At 48.0% G+C, this 18902-nt stretch overlaps 1 protein-coding gene across 1 annotated transcript in view; it reads left to right on the forward strand.

Annotated features, from left to right (window-relative positions):
* CLSTN1 (calsyntenin 1) overlaps positions 1-18902 on the forward strand; it is a 151473-nt gene that overhangs the window by 118760 nt on the left and 13811 nt on the right. Inside the window, 8 exon segments of the mRNA XM_061566011.1 lie at positions 8287-8363; positions 8365-8385; positions 8387-8455; positions 10388-10542; positions 11636-11765; positions 11767-11836; positions 15203-15373; positions 17159-17304. Of these exon segments, the coding sequence (XP_061421995.1) occupies positions 8287-8363; positions 8365-8385; positions 8387-8455; positions 10388-10542; positions 11636-11765; positions 11767-11836; positions 15203-15373; positions 17159-17304 (839 nt within the window).

The following is an 18902-nucleotide window of genomic DNA, read 5'->3' on the forward strand; positions in this document are numbered from 1 at the left end:
ATGGCTGTGTCCCACTGGAAGTATTCGCGTAGGGTCCTTTATTTACATGTTTCATTTGCAAGCCCCGCGACGGAAAGATTTCTATACGGCCCCGTGTCCTGCTGTTTGACCGAGTACGCGCACTTGGCTTGGTGATGTTAGGACACGAGTCTCGTGGAAACGCGTGGCTCAGAGGATTGCGCCAATTACTCGTTAATGCTGCATTTGGCGGGAGGAGAAAAAAAAACGGTTGAAATAATAATTTTCACTCCACTTTTTGTACGCAGTTACTGATGTTTTCATGGCATACAGTATTCTTGTGTGCATGTGCATTGCATGGACGTCATTCCTGTACCCGTGCCAAGCTTGCAGTGTTATCCGCAGTTACTTAATTTTGTAGGCTGCATGAGGCATCTTTGTCTCTGTGGTTACGTGTGAGAAGTTGCGACAAAAGTTGTTTGTGCACTGCGCAATACAAACCTGGCAACTTGAGTTCGACTCCTAGATGAAGACTTCCACAAGCCGTGCGGGTCACGGAAGTTATTTGACCATACTTCACCACACTGGTAAGAGTGGGTTGGTGAATTCTGAGAGCATAAACATGGGAACACTGGTACAGTGCAATAATAGATGTTGCCTCACTAACTTACAAACAAAAATATTTTCCGAGTCTCAAGATACTTTTTCAAGAGCGTCCAAATTAGGATATTTGGGCAATTTTTCCATACCTCCAATTAGCGCGGTTGGCTACGTAAGATGCGCAAAGAAGTTCAACAAAGATACATAGATTTTGATTTAAAGCTTTCGTGACTGCAGGGATTCATCTTCGTGGTTCTTTCGGTAAAGTCACGTAGAATGGAAATAATAAAATAATATCATTTTTATTATTTTATTATTTCCCTTCTACGTGACTTTACCGAAAGAACCAAGAAGATAGACAGATTATCAAGAGCTGTCACGGTGTAATGGCTAGCACTCTGGATTTGCATTCTTAAGGTCACCATGTCGACCTGCCAGTGTGGAAGTTTAAATGATGGATAAGTTACTTAAATCCCCTCGCCTCCGTTCACCCAGCAAGATCGACTGGGTGGACCACAGTTAATCAGTGGGTCGCGCGTGGTAGTGTGAAGTGTGGGTACTCGCACCACGGCAAGGATGTCTCACCAGCATGGAAGAGTAGGCCACATTCCATCTACTGTGGCTCTTTAGGGTTTCCTGCTTGTGGAGGCCTTTCTGGCAGCAGTGACGTGAACAGACAGTTGCAAGGCTGCAAGTTTCAGCTTTGTTACAAAATTTTAATGCTCACCTCTTGGTGAATGCTTTTAGAGGGCAGCCACACCCCTCTGCTGAGCTCTGTAGGTTTTGGGCCAAAATTCCACCAATGTAGTGACATGTGCGTATGTGTGTGTATGTGCATGCGTGTGTGTGTACGTATACACACGCATGCACATAGCGGTCAGCGCACTGTGCTACAAACTGGTCAACCCGAGTTTGATTCGCGCTCGCAACTATGACTGGTGACGATTACCTGAACCAGTTCTGGGCCCTCCCCTTGCTCAACTCGCCCTCAAATTAGTACCTGATGCGGTGTGTAAACATCGCCACTGTGGGGACAAAGGCAGCCGGGCGTGGTGTTGGTCACTCGCCCCCTTCGTGTGTCGTGGCAGCCTTCATAGCCGCTACTCGCAAACAGCGCTTGCCCCAACAGTCTGTGAAGGCTATACGGGGGATATTTGGCTTTGCACAAACATGGCACCCTTCGTGTGACCTTCACCGCCTCAATGCTGCATTCGTATTGAGTGGGAAAGATTGAACATGTTTTTTTCGTGGTACATCATTCTCTGCCTCTGATGGTTTTGTGCTCACCCCCCCCCCCTACTACTGCCCCCCCCCCCCCCCCCCCACTCGACGACGACTCATCAAACATTCTGAATCACTGCAGCCAATAGATTTATTGGATGGAGAGGTTATTGTTCATTGTGTTACTCCGTGAATCAAATTGTACTTGGGCTTTTCTTTCGTTGACTTCTCGACTTCCCGCCTCCTCCCTCGCTCTCCTGATGTGAGGGTAAAGCGCAGCGTTGTTGATATTTTGAAGGGTTTTGCAAAGTGGAATGGGCGGCCTGCGGCAGGTTAACAAAGCGACCTCGTGCCGGCCGCGATCTGCCTGAAGTAATGCGAGCGCCTCGCAATCGGCGGCAGTGGTGTGTTTTGCTTTAAGAATCGAGAGATAAGGATTATGAAACTGATCCAAAGTTTTCTGGGTGCACATTTCAGTCCGCTTGTTTAAAAAATAAAAGTGTGTCTTGATATGCGTTTTCACATTTCATACGTTTTGTTAGACACCAAAAAAGCAGTTCTCCAGAAATGTATTTTTAATCTAGGATGATGATTTAAAGGTGCAGAGCTGCCAGTGGCTTCCTAATATCGGAAGGAAGAGCGTTCCGGACAGGCCGCAGGAAGCGCATCTTGAAAGCGCTCGACGCGGTGACCGCCTTTGTTGGATGGCCAGCCAAAAAAGCTGCCGCTGTGAGGACGCGACCAGCGTTTGCGCTGTGATGGCTTGCGCTCTTAAGATTGCTAAAGCTTCACTTGGAAGGGCCCCTGAGACTCAACCATCCGGACCAAAGCTTACGAATGTTAAGAAGAGCGGATGAAACGATCCGAGAGAGCAAAAGCAGCGGGGGGAGGGGGGTTAGGGGGGGGGGGAGACGTCCCTCCTCGTGTTTGATTTCAGTGCGCGTCAACTGGTGCCTCATTAAGACTCCGCAATCCCACCCGTGGCCCATTGTGAGTGGGCACAAATGTTCAGATTAATTTAACAAATTCAATTTCCCAGACTCCACTTTGTGGGGCTCGGGCTCTGCGCCAGTGGATTGGATGCGATCAGGCAGGCGTCGTGTCAATTGAGGTAGCCAGACCCCTAAGCCTTGCACGGGGAATTCCACGAATTTATTTTGACGATTGCAGAAGTGTTTTCTTGGAAATGGCAATGCGGCTTACTAATCCCTGCCGTGTAATTGATGTATTGTTATTAGAGCCTCGTATAAAGGCTAACTGGTCTTTCACGTCGGTTTAGCAGTGCTTGGGCTGTTGGTTTTCCTACAGTACTTGAGATTAAAAAAAAATAGTTTGTTGCAATTATTTTCACAAGTTTTAACGCTAAAAAACCCGCAGCCTAAACACACTCGCAACGCATTTAATTCATTATTTACATATTAACGCGTTATCGGATGCCGAGTGTGGGAGGAAACCGGAGCACCCGGAGAAAACGCACACGCACGAGAGGGACAGCGCTCTAACCCGCACAGGTGCAATGCACGTTTGCTGTACCGCGGTCCCCTTGCAGGCCAAGCCAGTGGTGGTATGTGGCTTCTCCTTGACGCCCACAGGAAGGACGTTTCACAACATTTGCGTCATGATTACTTCAGCCCTCGCCTGCCTCCACAGTGCAAGATTAGAGGCGACGTGCGGCGTAGCCACAGCCGGGCATGATGATATTAGCTAAACATCCCGATGTAGCAAGACCATCCTGACATTTTTGAGACTCGGTGAGGATTATCATGGGTAAATAATTGGCATTTAGAATAATTTTAATCACAATATTTTTCAGTATCATCTACAGTGCTGGATTACAGGCCACGAGCATGGAAACCACCATCGCCACCACCACGGCCTGGCAAAAGCACACTCACTGGTGCCACGCAGTTCCCGACGCCTTCCTCGGGGCAGATCCGAGGACCTTTTTGAAAAGGCCGACTCTGGTGAGCGACTTGCCATCACGAGCCCTGTCGCCCTATTGGCCGCTATGGCACGACCCTCGCAGTGTGCCCGCGCAAGCACGCACACAAGCACCCGCGCGTATCCGGCAGTAGTTGGGGCCTCCTTATTTACGACGTTAATGATGACAGCGGAGGAACGCAGTGGGGGTGGCGGCACGCTCAGCATGCCGCCACCACTCGTGTGGAAAGGGCGGCCTCACGGCCTAGTGACGGCTCGCGCGCCGTCACTAGGCTGTGAGGGTTCTCTTCCGGCGACGGCGAGCCAGGGGGGGGGTGGTCGCCTTCTGTCCCGCGGGACGAGGCGATCGTCCATCTGTTGGGTTCGCGATCGTCACGGCCGCACCGCTTCATCATCATCCTCCTCGTGGTTTGGTCCATTGCCAAGCGGGCGCTTGCTTTCCCTTGGATGAACCCGCCCGCCCCGCCCCCCCCCACCCCCACCTTCTTTTACCGTGCAATTTACGTTCCGTCGCAAATCCGACGAGCGCCCGCCATCGCATGAATGAGAGCGGCGTGTGGGATTTGCGCGACTATGTGGCGGCGGGTTTGTGCGGTGAGCAATTCGTGCCAAACGTTTAGGGCCCCGGGTCGCTGAAAGGACCCCCGGATTCGTGAATTTGCGGGACAACTGGGGTGCGCCAAATATCAGCTCGACGCTCGGATACTTGAAAATGTAATTTTAAGTGTAATTTTCATTGCGATTAGTATAATTTTGTTACTTCATGCTTAATCACCTTACGTGGCTTGTCCCCGTCACATCGCGTTGGTCGTCATGTCATCGTCCGGGTCACTGGTAGCATGGAGTCGGTGGCGGCACATCACTAAGCGGCTACAGCCGGAGCGAGAGGTATATACTGGATGTGGTGTGACGGGGGTGACATCGTGATCCGTCCCACTCGGGAGCGCCAGGTGTGTCGTTCGCTCACAGAAGAGCGGAGGGGGGGGGTGGGAGGGCGTGGTGGGGGGCATGAGGGGGCGGCCCCTCTCCTCCGCGGAGGGACGGCAGAAGGTTTTTACGGCCCGCCGTTACATAAGCGTGCGATAATTAGCTATTGAGTCGGACATCCTTTCACATTTATGTCTCGGGGTAGTAAAGCGCACAAAGAGCCTCGCGCAGGAAATCACGCTGTTTTGTGTCGCCTCCGTGCGTTGGACGTGAATGCTCGGAGACTGTCGGCTAAACGCGACATTTCTGGCACCGGGCTTTTGGCAAGCGCCCACGATGTGGAATGGCGCTTTGAAAAAGAAAGAAAAAATCTGCTGCGCTCATAAAGGGTGATTAATAAATTCGAGTAGTGGTAACTCTCCGTGTTGTCCGGGGGTGTCCCGCGCGTTGCCCGGCATCGCGTCCGACGTCTCGCGCCGTGTCCTGGGAGTTTCTCATGTTCGGTTCTTGAAGCCGCCAGCGCGCGGAGGGAAATGTCGAAAACACCGTGCCGAACAACGTGCGCAGAACGACCTGACCAACACGCATCGGACACGCTGTGACGGGGCATCCGCGAAAGCCTGCACGGTCAAATAATCATGTCCATGTGCAGTTTTGATCCCGCAGTGGATGCGGGCTGACTCGCCAGCAACAATAATCGTCAACATCTCTGTAATTAATTACAAGGCAAAATTCAGTTTTTTTGTTAAGTTAATGGTGTTGAGCAGTTGTGCAGTGATTAAAGGCAGCACCGCTGCAATGGACTTGGTGACCCGAGTTTAATTCCAGACCGTGTGTAACACCTCGAACCAATCCTGGGTGCCCCCCTTGACCAGTCTACTCAGACTAGTCTGGTGAGGTATGGTCACAAACACCCCTCTTGATGAAAGGGCTTAGAGAGGCCTTCATCCAGCAGTGGATGGACAAATCACTGTACATTCCTCTTAATGTATTTCAGTTACAACCACCACGTCACCAACATAGGAAATGTCATCGCAGATAAAAAAAAGTTAATCTCCATAGAATACAGGGAAAAGGAAATGGGATCATAAATAAAATATTATCAGTTGCTCCATAAATCTTAAATGAAAGGATCATAATGGAAACCGTGACACTGTATAATGTGTGTTAAAAATATATGCATATACGTTTATCTGTCCAGTTATGCCTGTTGAGATATAGATTTGTACACTGACATTTATAGCAAAACCAAAAATGTAACTATGAAACTATAAGAAACAATTTCTGAACTAATAAAACTGAAACTATTTTAAGTTTACTAGGTAAGGCCAACTGAGCTACATAGCTCTTTTTCAGAAGCAACTGGCCACAAATTAAAGCTCAACTTAGTGGCCGATCATGTGGCAATTTATAGCGGCCAAATACTCTGAACGCATGTTGCAAATGTGGAGGGGAAAACCACGTGACCACGGGGAGAACATGCACAATTAAAACACGTTCCTTCGGAGTGGGCAGGTAGGAACTTGGTTGGACAGCGCATTCGTGCACGACTGAGAAATATGCACGACAGACAGACAAATAATCCCTGGTGGGCAGTGTGGAACCTGTTGTTCCTACCTGTAATATACAGGCATCAACACTTAAAATATACAAGCATCAAGGTTGGGATTGAACCCACAGCCTCCTGTATACCGGGCGAGGTAGTCAACATCTCGCCACCATGGAGCCCTTGAATATAACATTGACTAGATTTTTAAAAACCTTGAATATAACATTCACGCTGATTTTTAAAAAAATATCCCCACTTACCCAGGATTACTTAAAATGTTTGAACCAAAATACCACGGCAAGTGAAATACGTACGTAGCATTCGGGGCCGTGTGAATTTCGCGCACATGTACTTCGCAAAACTCAGCAGCATCTGTTGCGCTTACCCACTCGTCTCACCCCAGCTTTTCGGGGGGGCCGACTCCGGGCATGGGTCATCACCCCATGCTTTTCCCATTATCGCGTCCAGCATTTAACCACGAGCATAAAGCCGTCGCCGTCGCCGCCGCCGTTAATCCCAAGGGCCCGTTCCGAGGTGGCGGACGGGGCACGAGGGAGCGTGAATAGTTCCGCGTTAACTTTTTTTTTGGTGCGGCCTTTAAAGAAATTTACGGCCGGCATTCTTTGAACTCCGTTAGATCGGATGGCAGCGAAATATTTCTGCGGCAGATGGAAATTCTGTTTCATTACTGCTTGGTGGCATCTGCTGTATAAAGAAGAAGGGGGGGGGGTGCAGAGGTCACAATTGAGGCTCTAGCCACAACGGAGTCGTAACTTTAAGACGGGGGGGGGAGAGGACAGATTTAGTGGCCGTCGTCTCTAAAGAAGCGCGGGGGCAAACGAACACGCCGTTGCGAATCGCTTGGTGTGCTCGACTTGCATCGCGATAATGTAAACAAAACGAACCGAAAAAAAGAATGCGTGCGCAGTGTCCGGCGAACCGTCTCGCTCCGCAGATGTCCCTCACCTGGCAAGGGTGGTGGATGCTTTTCACGCACAATGGGGCTCGCCGCAGGTGCTCGGTCTCGCAGGGCGACGAAAGCCTCAAGTCCCCTAAACCAAAGTGGTACTTTGGTTTGCAGCTGTTTGTTGCTTCGGAGTGAAAGACAAAGATCCCCCGTTTAGTCACAACAGATTGTTGAGGCGAGTGCTGTTAGCGGGGTAGTGCCCATGCAGGCAGGGTGGCGTCCGCACACGAAAGGGCAGGGTGGCTTGCACCACGCCCGGCTGCTGTTGTTTCCCCAGCGTTGATGTTTACACCCCGAAACCAGCTACTCATTTGAGGCTGAGTCGACCAAGGGGAAGCCCAGGATCGGTTCAAATATTCATCACTGATATTGCCCGTGAGCTGGAATCTAACATCGGGTAACCCAGCTGCATTTGTTTATCAAGCCCGGACACCGGATGAGAACGTTGAAATTGGTTGAGAGTTTACTTGCTGAAACGCATGCTGTTGATTAATGTTGCCAATAGGCCGATGGACTAAAATTAACATTGTTATTGATATGTGGAGGCAGAGAACATATATAATATAGGTTTTTTGAGTTGGATCGCATAAATATATAAATTGTTTGTTAAACCCGCCACCACCCAACACAGTCAACTTGTAAGGGTTGTCACGTGAACAGAATATGCCAATTCGTCACTAGTACAGCACACCGGTGTGTCGGAGAGCCAAGCCACAACATTTACAAACTGAGTACGACGTTTTGCCAGTAATTACAACTAGCTTCATGGTGGCGGGTTTAACGACACATTTATATCTTGATGCGATCTAACCCAAAAAACCTCTCGTGGATGATATTGGTCACGAAAGCCTACATGTTAAACAGAACGTATGATTTCTGCACATGGCCAGTTGACAACAGTGTGCGTCCCTAATAGCAACGCAACTTTATAATCTCCATTGGTTCCTCTCGGACCATCAACACGACAGTGATCGTGTCCGCCTTGCTCGGGACGGGCAGAGTTGTAGCTGATACAACGAACTTTTTTAACCCGAGTTGCAAAACATTGGAAACGCAAGAAGGAATGCGTTTTTTTTTTTTCATCCTAATTTGTATGTATATTTGTCATCATCGTCCGTCTCAGGCGGCGAGCAGCCATCTCCGCGCTTCGCTCAGTTCTTCCGCGGAGACATTGCGGGCTTCACGGTGCTGCCGGGGCACTGTGGAGACGCAGGCCGTGGTCGGCGTGCCTTCACGCCTGCAAGGAGAGCCTCGATCTGCCCGCCCTGCCCAACGCCTCCAGCGTCGTGAAGGTGAAGTGTGTGACCCTTCCTCCCCACAACCCGACCCCATCCAGGGCCGGTTTAACGCAAGGGGCTTCGGGGGACTGCAGCCCGGCGCCTCGGGATTTGGACGACCCTCCCCACCCTCACAATAGAATATAGATGTGTAGTAGTGTTAACTACTCGCTGTTTGCAAACTGTGAGAGAGCGGATCGTAAACAAGGTTTTCCCCGCTCAATCAAACGGTCAGGGTCAAATGGGGTGAGGTAGGATCCAAACGCCAGATTGGGAAGGACCAATCAGAGGGTTCCACAAGGTGGCCGGGGATTGGACAACCCGGCCACGAACAGGTATAAAAGGCCGAAGACATCTAGGACCCTGGACCAAGCCCTCCAGCCCTTATCAGGGCTAGGGTTCAGTGTAACCAGTGGTCGGGGAGAGATCCCCTAGGTCCAGCCAGAGGACGCTGGGATAGCAGGGAGATTAGATAGGCTGCAAGGTCCGGAGGCTGTATCTCCTTAGAATAGGAGCTGAGTGTGAGTGTGGAGCTGTGCAAGGTCCGGAGGCTGTACCTCCTCAGGTTAACGGGTGAGGGGACCATATACCCCTTTGTGTGATAGGGACTGTGTATTAAGACAATAAACAGTGTGTGCCATAAAGAAGCTTAGAAGTCCGTCCTTTACAACACTACAGATGTACGCCAAGTCCTCACTTGACGTGCGGTGTTCACGCAACGCGATTTCGCCTTGACGCGGTTCTTCCATTAGGCAACACTTTTTGTACAGTTGCGAAACGCGCACGTTATCACGTGGCTTCTGAGCGGTCAGCGACGAACTACTTTCTTGAGCCGAGCGGAGTGATGCAGTACGCGGAATGATACAAATGATACAGTCACGTGGCGAAGTGTACCCTCGGTTATTTGCCCCGCCATCTTACCGTGTGTGTGTCCTGTACATTGTATCTCGCCAAACTCTGTTGTTACATTATTTATGAGGATATTGATTTCGCCAAACACCTTCATCGCTGAACGCGGCACTTTCCCGGAACGCATTTACCGCGTTAGATGAGAACTTGCTGTTTCACTTTATAATGGTGGACCTTTTTGCCAGTATCAATAGTTTTTAAAACAGGTGTTTTATTGCCAGAAAGGGCAAAACCTATTCTTATTTTTTTTCACGCTTTTTAATGTTTGAAATGCAATACAGCGGTCAGGAACACCGATAAATCCTTGTACTGCCGTGGTATAGAGATCAGCACACTGGACTTGCAATACACGGGTCACAGGTTCGATCTGCTGGCGCAGCTGAAACAACAGGTGCAAGTTTCTTAAATCTCCCCACCGCCTCTATCAGTGGAGCAGTGTGCATGGGTACGTACACCACAATTAGTTGATCGGTGGGTCACGTGTTTGGGGAACAGGTGTGGCTATTGCCAGCCTCTTCAAGATGTCCAGCCAGTGTGGAAGAGTAGGCCAAAATTCCCCTCTTGACGAGCTCTCTATAGAAAATCTCTAATGTGGAGGTCCTTGTATGGGCAGTGCGGTGAGAAAGCAGGTTCAGGGCTTCATCTTCTTGGTTCTTTCGGTAAAGTCACGTAGAATGGAAATAATAAAATAATAAAAATTAAAAATGATCAAATATTCTCACGACGTTTCGGCCGCAACGCAAGCAGCCGTCCTCAGGTGAAGAACAGGTCTGTCGATAAGACAGAGTCTGAATGACACGTCCTTTATTATGTTTTATTTTTATTATTTTATTATTTCCATTCGACGTGACTTTACCGAAAGAACCAAGAAGATGAATCCCTGCAGTCACGAAAGCTTTAAATCGAAAGGTTCAGGGCTGTAGAAATCTATCTCTTACGCTTGCCACAGGACCAAAGCATTCTATACGTTCGGATTAACTTATCTAAACGGACGCCCCCCTCCCCTGCTCCCCCTCGGTTCGTTACATCTCCTCGCAGGTGCACTTCAACCCGACCAGGCTGACCCTCACGCTGGAGGTGGAAGGTCACGACCTGGAGCAGCTGACGGAGGCCGTTAAGCGCGTGGCCTACGTCAACACTCGCCAGTTCCCCACGCCGGGCCCCCGCGACCTCCACCTGGCCACAGTGCTCCAGTGAGTCCGCTCTCCGACCCCCTCCGCAGGGCCCACGCCGCCACATTTGTTGAGTGCCGGTGAAGAAGGAAGCAGGCCAGGGGTGGGGAGGGGGGGGGATGCCTGTCTTGCAGCCCCTAAAAAAGCTACAAACCGGTCCAAGGGAAGAAAAAAAAAATGCGTTGTAATGTTTTCATAATCAACGTTTTTGGGGTTTAGATCGCGTTATTTATAAATGTGTCGTAACCCTCCACCACCCGACACGGCCAATCAGTAAAAAAGTGTCACGTTGACAAAAGACAATTAGTTCACTGCTTTAGCCCACCGGTGCGTTGAAGCGTGAAACCACAACATTTACAATTTTTACTGATTGGCCGTGTCGGGTGGTGGAGGGTTACACCACATTTATAAATAACGCGATCTAAACCCAACAACGTTGATTACCAATATTTTCAGTAAAGAAACTAGAACTGTTTGTTGATATTAGGCGCCACGGTGCTGAGATGTTAATTACGTAAGAACGTTTGTTATTGCGCACTCGTATGATTCCAGTCCATCACGAATGAGTGTGACTACCTCGCCTGGTATATACAGGGGGTCGTGGCTTTGATCCGGACTCTGACGCCTGCTGTATATTTGGAGTTTGCATGTCTCTCTCCCGGCGCTCACGTGGATTTTTCTCCTGGTCGTCCGGGTTTTCCCTCCACGTTAAGAGTCGACGTCACGCGATTCTTTGGCTGCTGTAAATTTGCACGTGATGAGCGACTTCGTTGAGCTATCATTTGTGTCAAAGTCGCTTCTGAAAGAGAACTATACAGCTCAGTGGGCCTTACCTGGTCAAATATAAAAAATAGTTTAGTTGTATAGCTCAGTGGGCCTTACTTGGTAAAGTAAAAATTACATAAAATAACATTAACTTTTCAATGTGAGCAGTTCAAAGGAATGGTATCTGTTAATTACTTGCTGTGTCACGAAAAGCGTTCGGCATATTGCCACTATGGACGATGACGATTACGACGACGACGATCGTGACGGCGATGATTATAATCAAGACGACAATTACTTAAATGTTGATGATGACGATGATGACGACGGGCGCACCTCCACCCGCCAGCTGCGTGGAGGAGGGCTGCCCGGACGTCCCGGAGGTGAGCGCGTACGTCATGGTGCTGCAGCCCGAGGACCCGCACATCATGCTCAGCGGCGCCGACTCGTTCGCGCGGCCCGCCGGGGAGTTCCCCGACTGGCGTGGTGCTCTTCCCCGACCTGCGGGTCGTGAGCTCCGTCACCCGCGAGGTGCCCAGCGACGTGGGAGGTACGCGGGCAGGTCGCTGGCGCGGGCGGGCGGACGCAGTCGCTAACTCTCCCGACGCGGTGTGTGTGTGTGTGTGTGTAAATGAGTACCTGGTGTGGTGTGTAAACATCGCCACTGGGGAGATAAATTTCAGCCGGGCGTGGTGCTGACCACCCACCTCCTCGTGTGCCGTGCTGGCCTTCATAGGTACTCGCTAAGAGCACTTGCCCCAACAGTCTTTGAAGGCTATACGGGGGATCTTTGCCTTTTTGTGTACGTGGGCTGGGTGGGCGCAAACCCGCGTGTGGTTTCGGCGCTAACGGCTGGTGTTTCGAAGCGCTTGCTACAAACAAACCACCAACAACTTCGCTGATCTCGTCGGTGAGCATAAACTATCCTGCAAACTCCAGTCATCCGGCTTTTGGCTAGCCCATCGCACAAAGATGGTTCACAGCAGTGTACGCTTTCAGGTTCGCTTCTGCGGCCGTCTGGAACGCTCTTCCTTCCGTTATTAGGAAGCCACTGGAGCTGTGCACTTCTAAATCTTGATTGAAAACTAATTTCTTTAGAACTGCTTTGTGTGTTTAGTTTGTCATTCTTCCGCGCACACCCTCTGATTAACACGTTGGGCGACGTACGGTGCGGCAGGGGTTACGTCAGCCAGTTACGCTCAAAATGCGAATTGGAAAACTCTGAGAATCGAAAATAATGATTTAGTAATGTAGAAATCAATGTGTTACAAAACCAAAATAAAAGTGTTAGGGTCATGTCGGTGTTATAAAACAGTGACTTTGCTTCTGTACTGTTACGTTTCAAATTATTTTGTCCCAATTTATTTTGAATTTTGGCCAATTATATTCCAAGTGTTTTATTGTTTTGGCAGAAACAAGAGTGGGTATGAAGCCACATATAGAAATGAAGACACTTATAATTCCAGCTAATGTATGTGTATTTTAACTCGCCAAATTCTCAAGCATGCATTTTTTTGCAAATTATAGTATTTTTATATATTTTACTTTATTTATCAGTGACCATGTGAGATAGATAGATTACCAAGTCATACTCCATTGGCAGACAAAACAACAAGCATAGAACAGATAACTTTGTATCTTCTACAGAGCACAATTTGGAGAATGTATAATACTTAACCCTTTCCTATTCGGATGACGTACCCAAAACGAAACTGGAAGAAAAAATAAAATAACTTGATCGGTACTGAGGCTCCCACAAGGCCGTGCGGGGAGGAAGTGCGGCACAGTTCAGCGCCAGCTATCGTAGAGTGCGGTCGCGTCGCTACAGTTCTCTGCGCTTGGTACAATGTCTTCAGAAACAACGGCGTTACGCCTATACTCTTAGTTCTTTCGGTAAAGTCACGTAGGTAAAAAAATGAAATTAAAATTAATAACAATAAAATAAAAATTACGACGTTTCGGAGGCAACACAAGTCTCCGTCATCAGGTGGGACCGTCTCAGCCAGATTTGCTGCATCAAGTGAGGCAGCGATGGTTATTACCTTGTTATCGCGGCATCTCTTGAGGAAGGCCAGCGTCTCGAGAAGCTGTGACTTCTTGTCTCGTTGTCTGTTAAAAATTCTAACAGGTGGAATTCCTCCCCGTAGAGGGTATTAATTCTAGATTTGAAGCTTTCGTGACTGCAAGGATTCATACTCTTAGTTCTTTCGGTAAAGTCACGTAGGTAAAAAAATGAAATTAAAATTAATGGCACTACACCTCTCTAATGAGCCCATGCTGCAACTTGCGGATATCTCGGAACGGCAAAGGCTTAAAGAAGGCCGGCACGTGCGGGTTTCCTGTAAGACATTGGCGGGGTCATTCTCCGGGATGGAACGAGGGCCACGGTAGTGGCTGGGATGGCCCATGAAGTCCGTTGAACGCGGCGCTAACCAATAACTTGATATCCTTAAATTTCGATTTAAAGCTTTCGTGACTGCAGGGATTCATCTTCTTGGTTCTTTCGGTAAAGTCACGTAGAATGGAAATAATAAAATAATAAAAATAAAACATAATAAAATCATTCTCACGACAAGGTCTGAGACTCTTGTCTTCTCGACAGACCTGTTCTTCACCTGAGGACGGCTGCTTGCGTTGTGGCCCGAAACGTCGTGAGAATTATTTTATTAGGTTTTATTTTTATTATTTTATTATTTCCATTCTACGTGACTTTACCGAAAGAACCAAGAAGATTAACTTGATATCCGTTCGAGTGACCTCATTGTGGTCTGTAATAGCCTGAGGCAATGCTTTCAGTGTGCGAAATTCAATTTTCTAGAGACCGATTTTGCTCGTATCTCCACTTTAAAGCTAGCAATCAGAATTGCTTGATAGCAGCAAGGAGAGAATAAAAACGTTATTGTTGTTTCTTTCCTGTGATCAATAAAGATTTAATGTGTATCCCTGTTTGTAGACGGTACTTATTTCACGTATGTTTTAAACTGGTAGTAGATCACAAATAAGCATTTTATAGTTTCATTTATCGTTGGAGCATTGCAGGTAAAGGATTTTTTTTAAAGCAGAACTCCTTTTGTGCCTCCCACACAGAGGTGGATGAATAAATACAACAAATGAATTCACGTGTGGAAAGTCAGCAGCATTTTCTGCTTAACGAGCCTCTCCGCTGATGAGATGAGATGCAGAGTTTGTTTGATTAAAAAAATGTTGCTATGTCTATGGTTTGGAAAGCCCAAAAAGACTGATAGACTAATACAAATAATTTAATGTATTTATACATTGATGACCCTAAGTCTAAATGGCCTCTCACCTGGTTATAAATATACATTTTAATTGACTGGTTGACTGACTGAATGATTGACCTTGCCCTGTGTTTCCCTTTTGTGAGTCATGTATTTGCTTCTATAAAAAAAATGACACTTTCAGTCTCATTGTGCTATCACCTGGTTTGAAATTAGAGTATTTTGGCTGCTGTAAATGTCCACGTGATAAGCCATTTCGTTGAGGTATCATTTGTGGCCACGTCGCTTCTGAAAAAGAGCTATATAGCTCAGTGGGCCTTACCTGGTAAAATGAAAATAAATTTTAGTTTACATACAAGTGTTTAAATACTAGAATAATTCACTGGTTGACAAACTTATTTTTCAGAAGGGACATTACCACAAATAATAGCTCAACGAAGTGGCTTATCAAGTGGAAATGTATTGCAGCCAAATAATCTAAATGCATCTTGATTCTTAATGTGGAGAAAAATTCCACACGATCACGGGGAGAGAGCGAACACGCAAACTCGGAATATACGGACGTTGTCAGGGTCGGGATGGAGCCCGCGACGACCTCCTGCATACCAGGCGAGGTAGTTAACATCTCGCCACTGCGGCCCTGCCCTGGCGCACTCCGTGTGTTCGTTCGTCCCCAGGCCAGGAGGCCGTGGTGTCCGAGGAGATCCTTCACAACCTGGACCGCTGTGAGGTCGCAGCCCTGGGCGACCCCCTGGAGGGCCCCCAGGAACGCTTCGAGGTGCCAGCCGATCAGCTGAGCCCCCAGGGCCTGGAGGTCACCAGCGGCCCCCAGGGCATCACCATCTCCGGTGAGGGCATCGCCAATCAAGCAAAATATGTATATATATATATACTAGCAGAAGTACCCAGCGTTGCCCGGGTGAAAAATATATTTCTTAATAACCTTACATATATACACAGATGGGCTGCTACCCCTGCCCCCCCCCCCCCCCCCCCCCAGCCACGATCTCCTCGGCCGCTGTGCAGTAATATGTACGGCCTATAGTGTGGTGGGGTGTCGAGGCCTAGTACCGTGCAGAGCCTCCGGCCTCGCCTAAATTGCCCACCCGGCTGAGGCTGGGTACTGGGGCCGTTACCCCCCCCCCCCCCCCCCGCGCTACAATAATACTGTCTAATCGCTATAATTTTATTATCTACCGACCCTATAATAGTAATTGCACACATTGGGGTGGGGGGGGGAGTGAAGAGGATGTGAAACTTTGATGAATTTACCTCAGAGTCGCGTGTTAATGCGTGCGCATATTTTTAACGTGAATTAAAAATGGCGTCCACCCCGCAGCGAATGCGTCGCTACCCGTTGCCAGGGGCAACCGCCGTGGAAAACCAAACGGACCAATCGTGTCTCGCAAATCCCTCACATTTCGTCCAATGAAACTGCATATGGTCCGGCGACACACAGACAGACAGACACACACACAGACAGACAGACAGACAGATTTGCGATTTTATATATATAGATATATGCACGTAAAAAAAAAACTAAACTGAATTTTTTTTCACTTAAAGCTTTCGTGACTGCAGGAATTCATATTTTTGGGTCTTTCGGTGAAGTCACGTGACTTGACCAAAAGACCCAAGAATATCAATTTTTTTTTACCAAGTAAGGCGCACTGAGCTGTATAGCTTTTTTTCAGAAGCGACTTGGCCACAAATGATAGCTCGACTAAGTGGCTTATCACGTGTAAATGTCTAGCAGACAAATACTCTTCACACGTGTTTGAAAATATGGAGGGAATAACCGTAGGACTCGGAGAAAAATCCACGCGACCACAGGGAGAAGATGCAAACTCCAAATATACAGGTGTCAGGGTCAGAATTGTACCCACGACTTCCTGTATACCAAGCGAGGTAGTTAACATCTCTCCACCGCGGATGGATGCCCCAACAAGTAAATAATAGTTATGATGATAATTTACAGTTCTTTGTCAATACACTACTGGATGAAAGGCTGCCCTTTGCAATGTTGGGCATTGGGGTTTGTTTGACCATGTTTCACCATGCTGGTCAGTACGGGTTTGAGAAAAGGAAGCTGAGAAACTGGTTCAGATATTACCTGTCACTCTCTCACTGATGTTATATTCATGGCTAGGAAGTAAAGTTGGATCACTGTAATCATAGTGCAGTGGGCGAATTCCACTGTGTGAGTGTTTTTAAATGTTACGTATTCATTCGTTCACCGATAGGGAGATAAATCTTATGGGGAAAGAAATCCAGATATCATTGGAACATAATTCCAAAAACCAGAGAATTTGAAACATATCACGGGGAAAACATTTGAGAAATAAAATCAGGGGAAAAAATTTCAAATATCAGCCAGATAGGATTTTAAAATCCGCAAAGATAGAATTCCAAAAACATTGGAAAAACTAATTCCATAAATCAGAGAATTACAAAATGCATGGCACGAGAATAAAAAAAAAAACACTGGCAGTTAATTCCCAACGGTCAAAAGCGGCACTCTAGGAGTACAGACTGACAGGCCGAGGTAGACATTTACGTTCTAACCCTGACTCCTCTCCTCCCTCCTTCCCCCTTCGCTCTCCACTCCCCTCCTCTCCTCCCCCTCCTCACAGGAGTGGAGAGCCTGGCGAGCTACGAGCGTGTGCTGCGCACTGTGCGCTACCTGCACAGCAACCCGGACTCGCTGTTTGAGCGCCGCTTCCGGCTCACGTGCTCCGAGCTCAACGGCCGCTACGCCAGCAACAGCCTGCCGCTCGACGTGAGACACGGATGCCAGGCCCCCCCCCCCCCGGCGCTTGTCCACATGGGCGTCGCTGCCACTACTAGCCTCGTTCCCGCGCGCTCTCGTTTTTGAAGGAGCCACGGTGGTGGAAAAATGTTAACTACCTCGCCCTGGTATACAGGAGGTCGTGGGTTCGATCCAGACCCTGACGCTTGTGTTTTTGGAGTTGGCATGGTCTCTCTCCCCGTGGTTGTGTCGATTTTTCTCCGCGTTCTTTTGTTTTTTTTCCTCTCCACATTTAGAAACATGAGTTTAGACTATTTGGCTGCTACAAATTTATACGTGATATACCACTTTGTTGAGTTGTCGTTTGTGGCTAGGTCGCTTCTGAAAAAGAGCTATATAGCGCAGGTGGGCCTTACCTGCTAAAATCAAATTGGTTTATAGTTTCATTCTTGGAATTGTGTGCGCTATAGTTTCGGTAAACCGGCTTCTCGCAACGGTCATGAGTTTCGAGCGAGCAATCCTAGCAATGTTTGTGGCGGTGGCCGGGATGGCTTCAGAGGTCAAAGGACCAAACTGGGTTTAAACCGATACCGCCAAATGTTTGCCACACTACTGTTGACGGGAGTAGGCCATCGTGCAACAATGTCAAAACTGATGTTGCCACCCTGTGGTTAAACTGGCTTCGCAACGGTAGAGAGTTTTGGTGGTCTCAGCCCGGTCACCAATGACCGCACAGAATTTGCTTCTGTGCTTAGTTTTGGTTAAATTCCAGCTCTGAGAATGAAAGTATCAGTTTGGCAATCACGTGACAGACAAAAAAAACGAAATAGCTCAAATTAGATGGTAAATACGGGACACAAACATTTAATGATTCTTGAATCAAATCGCAAACCCTGAAATCGTGACAGCTAATTTGTTCATCAAATCGGAAGATGTGGGTAAAAGACAAATATAAAGATCAGTTAGATGCCGTTTAGGTAGTGGAGGCTCATGGGAAATGAAATTTTATTTCACACACAAATAAGCATTTTTATCAATTCAAATCTGTTACCCTGTACATTAAGCAGTCCCCCCTCCTTAACCTCTCATTCCATTATTGAAGCCTCACCATCTCTTCTCCATCGCCCCCCCCTCGCCCCTCCACCCCTTCCCACCCCTGCACTTCCGTGACCCCCACATGTGCCCTCTGTTACGGTCACTCATTTCTCGGCCCTTTTGCGCGCACCCTTGCCGTCGAAATCACTCTCTAAATAAAATATAATATAAAATAAGATATTATGACGCTTTTGCAGCCAATGTCCAATTCACTGGTACTACTCATCACCACCGTCGTAATGGAGCGCTCACTCATGAATGAACCATCGCAGAGATAACATGACGGGCTGCACTTTGCGTTTCGTATTGGCATGTCCCCCCTACGAGATCGAAACGAACTCTTAAAAAGAGCTGTTACGGGATGGGAAAGGTTAATTTGAGTCGATGTGGGTCAATGCACGTCGAAATGAACTGATGTTAAATATAACATTGACCTGAGAAGGTTGAGTAGGGAGTCTTCTTTTTTTTTACCAGTGGAGAGCTACTGGAAGAAAATGTACGCGTGATTTTTTTTTCTTCTTCTTGAAAGCTGG

The sequence above is a fragment of the Lethenteron reissneri genome, chromosome 36 (genome assembly GCF_015708825.2).
Source record: "Lethenteron reissneri isolate LAM-NWPU_2019-01 chromosome 36, ASM1570882v1, whole genome shotgun sequence".
Taxonomy (NCBI): Eukaryota; Metazoa; Chordata; class Hyperoartia; order Petromyzontiformes; family Petromyzontidae; genus Lethenteron; species Lethenteron reissneri.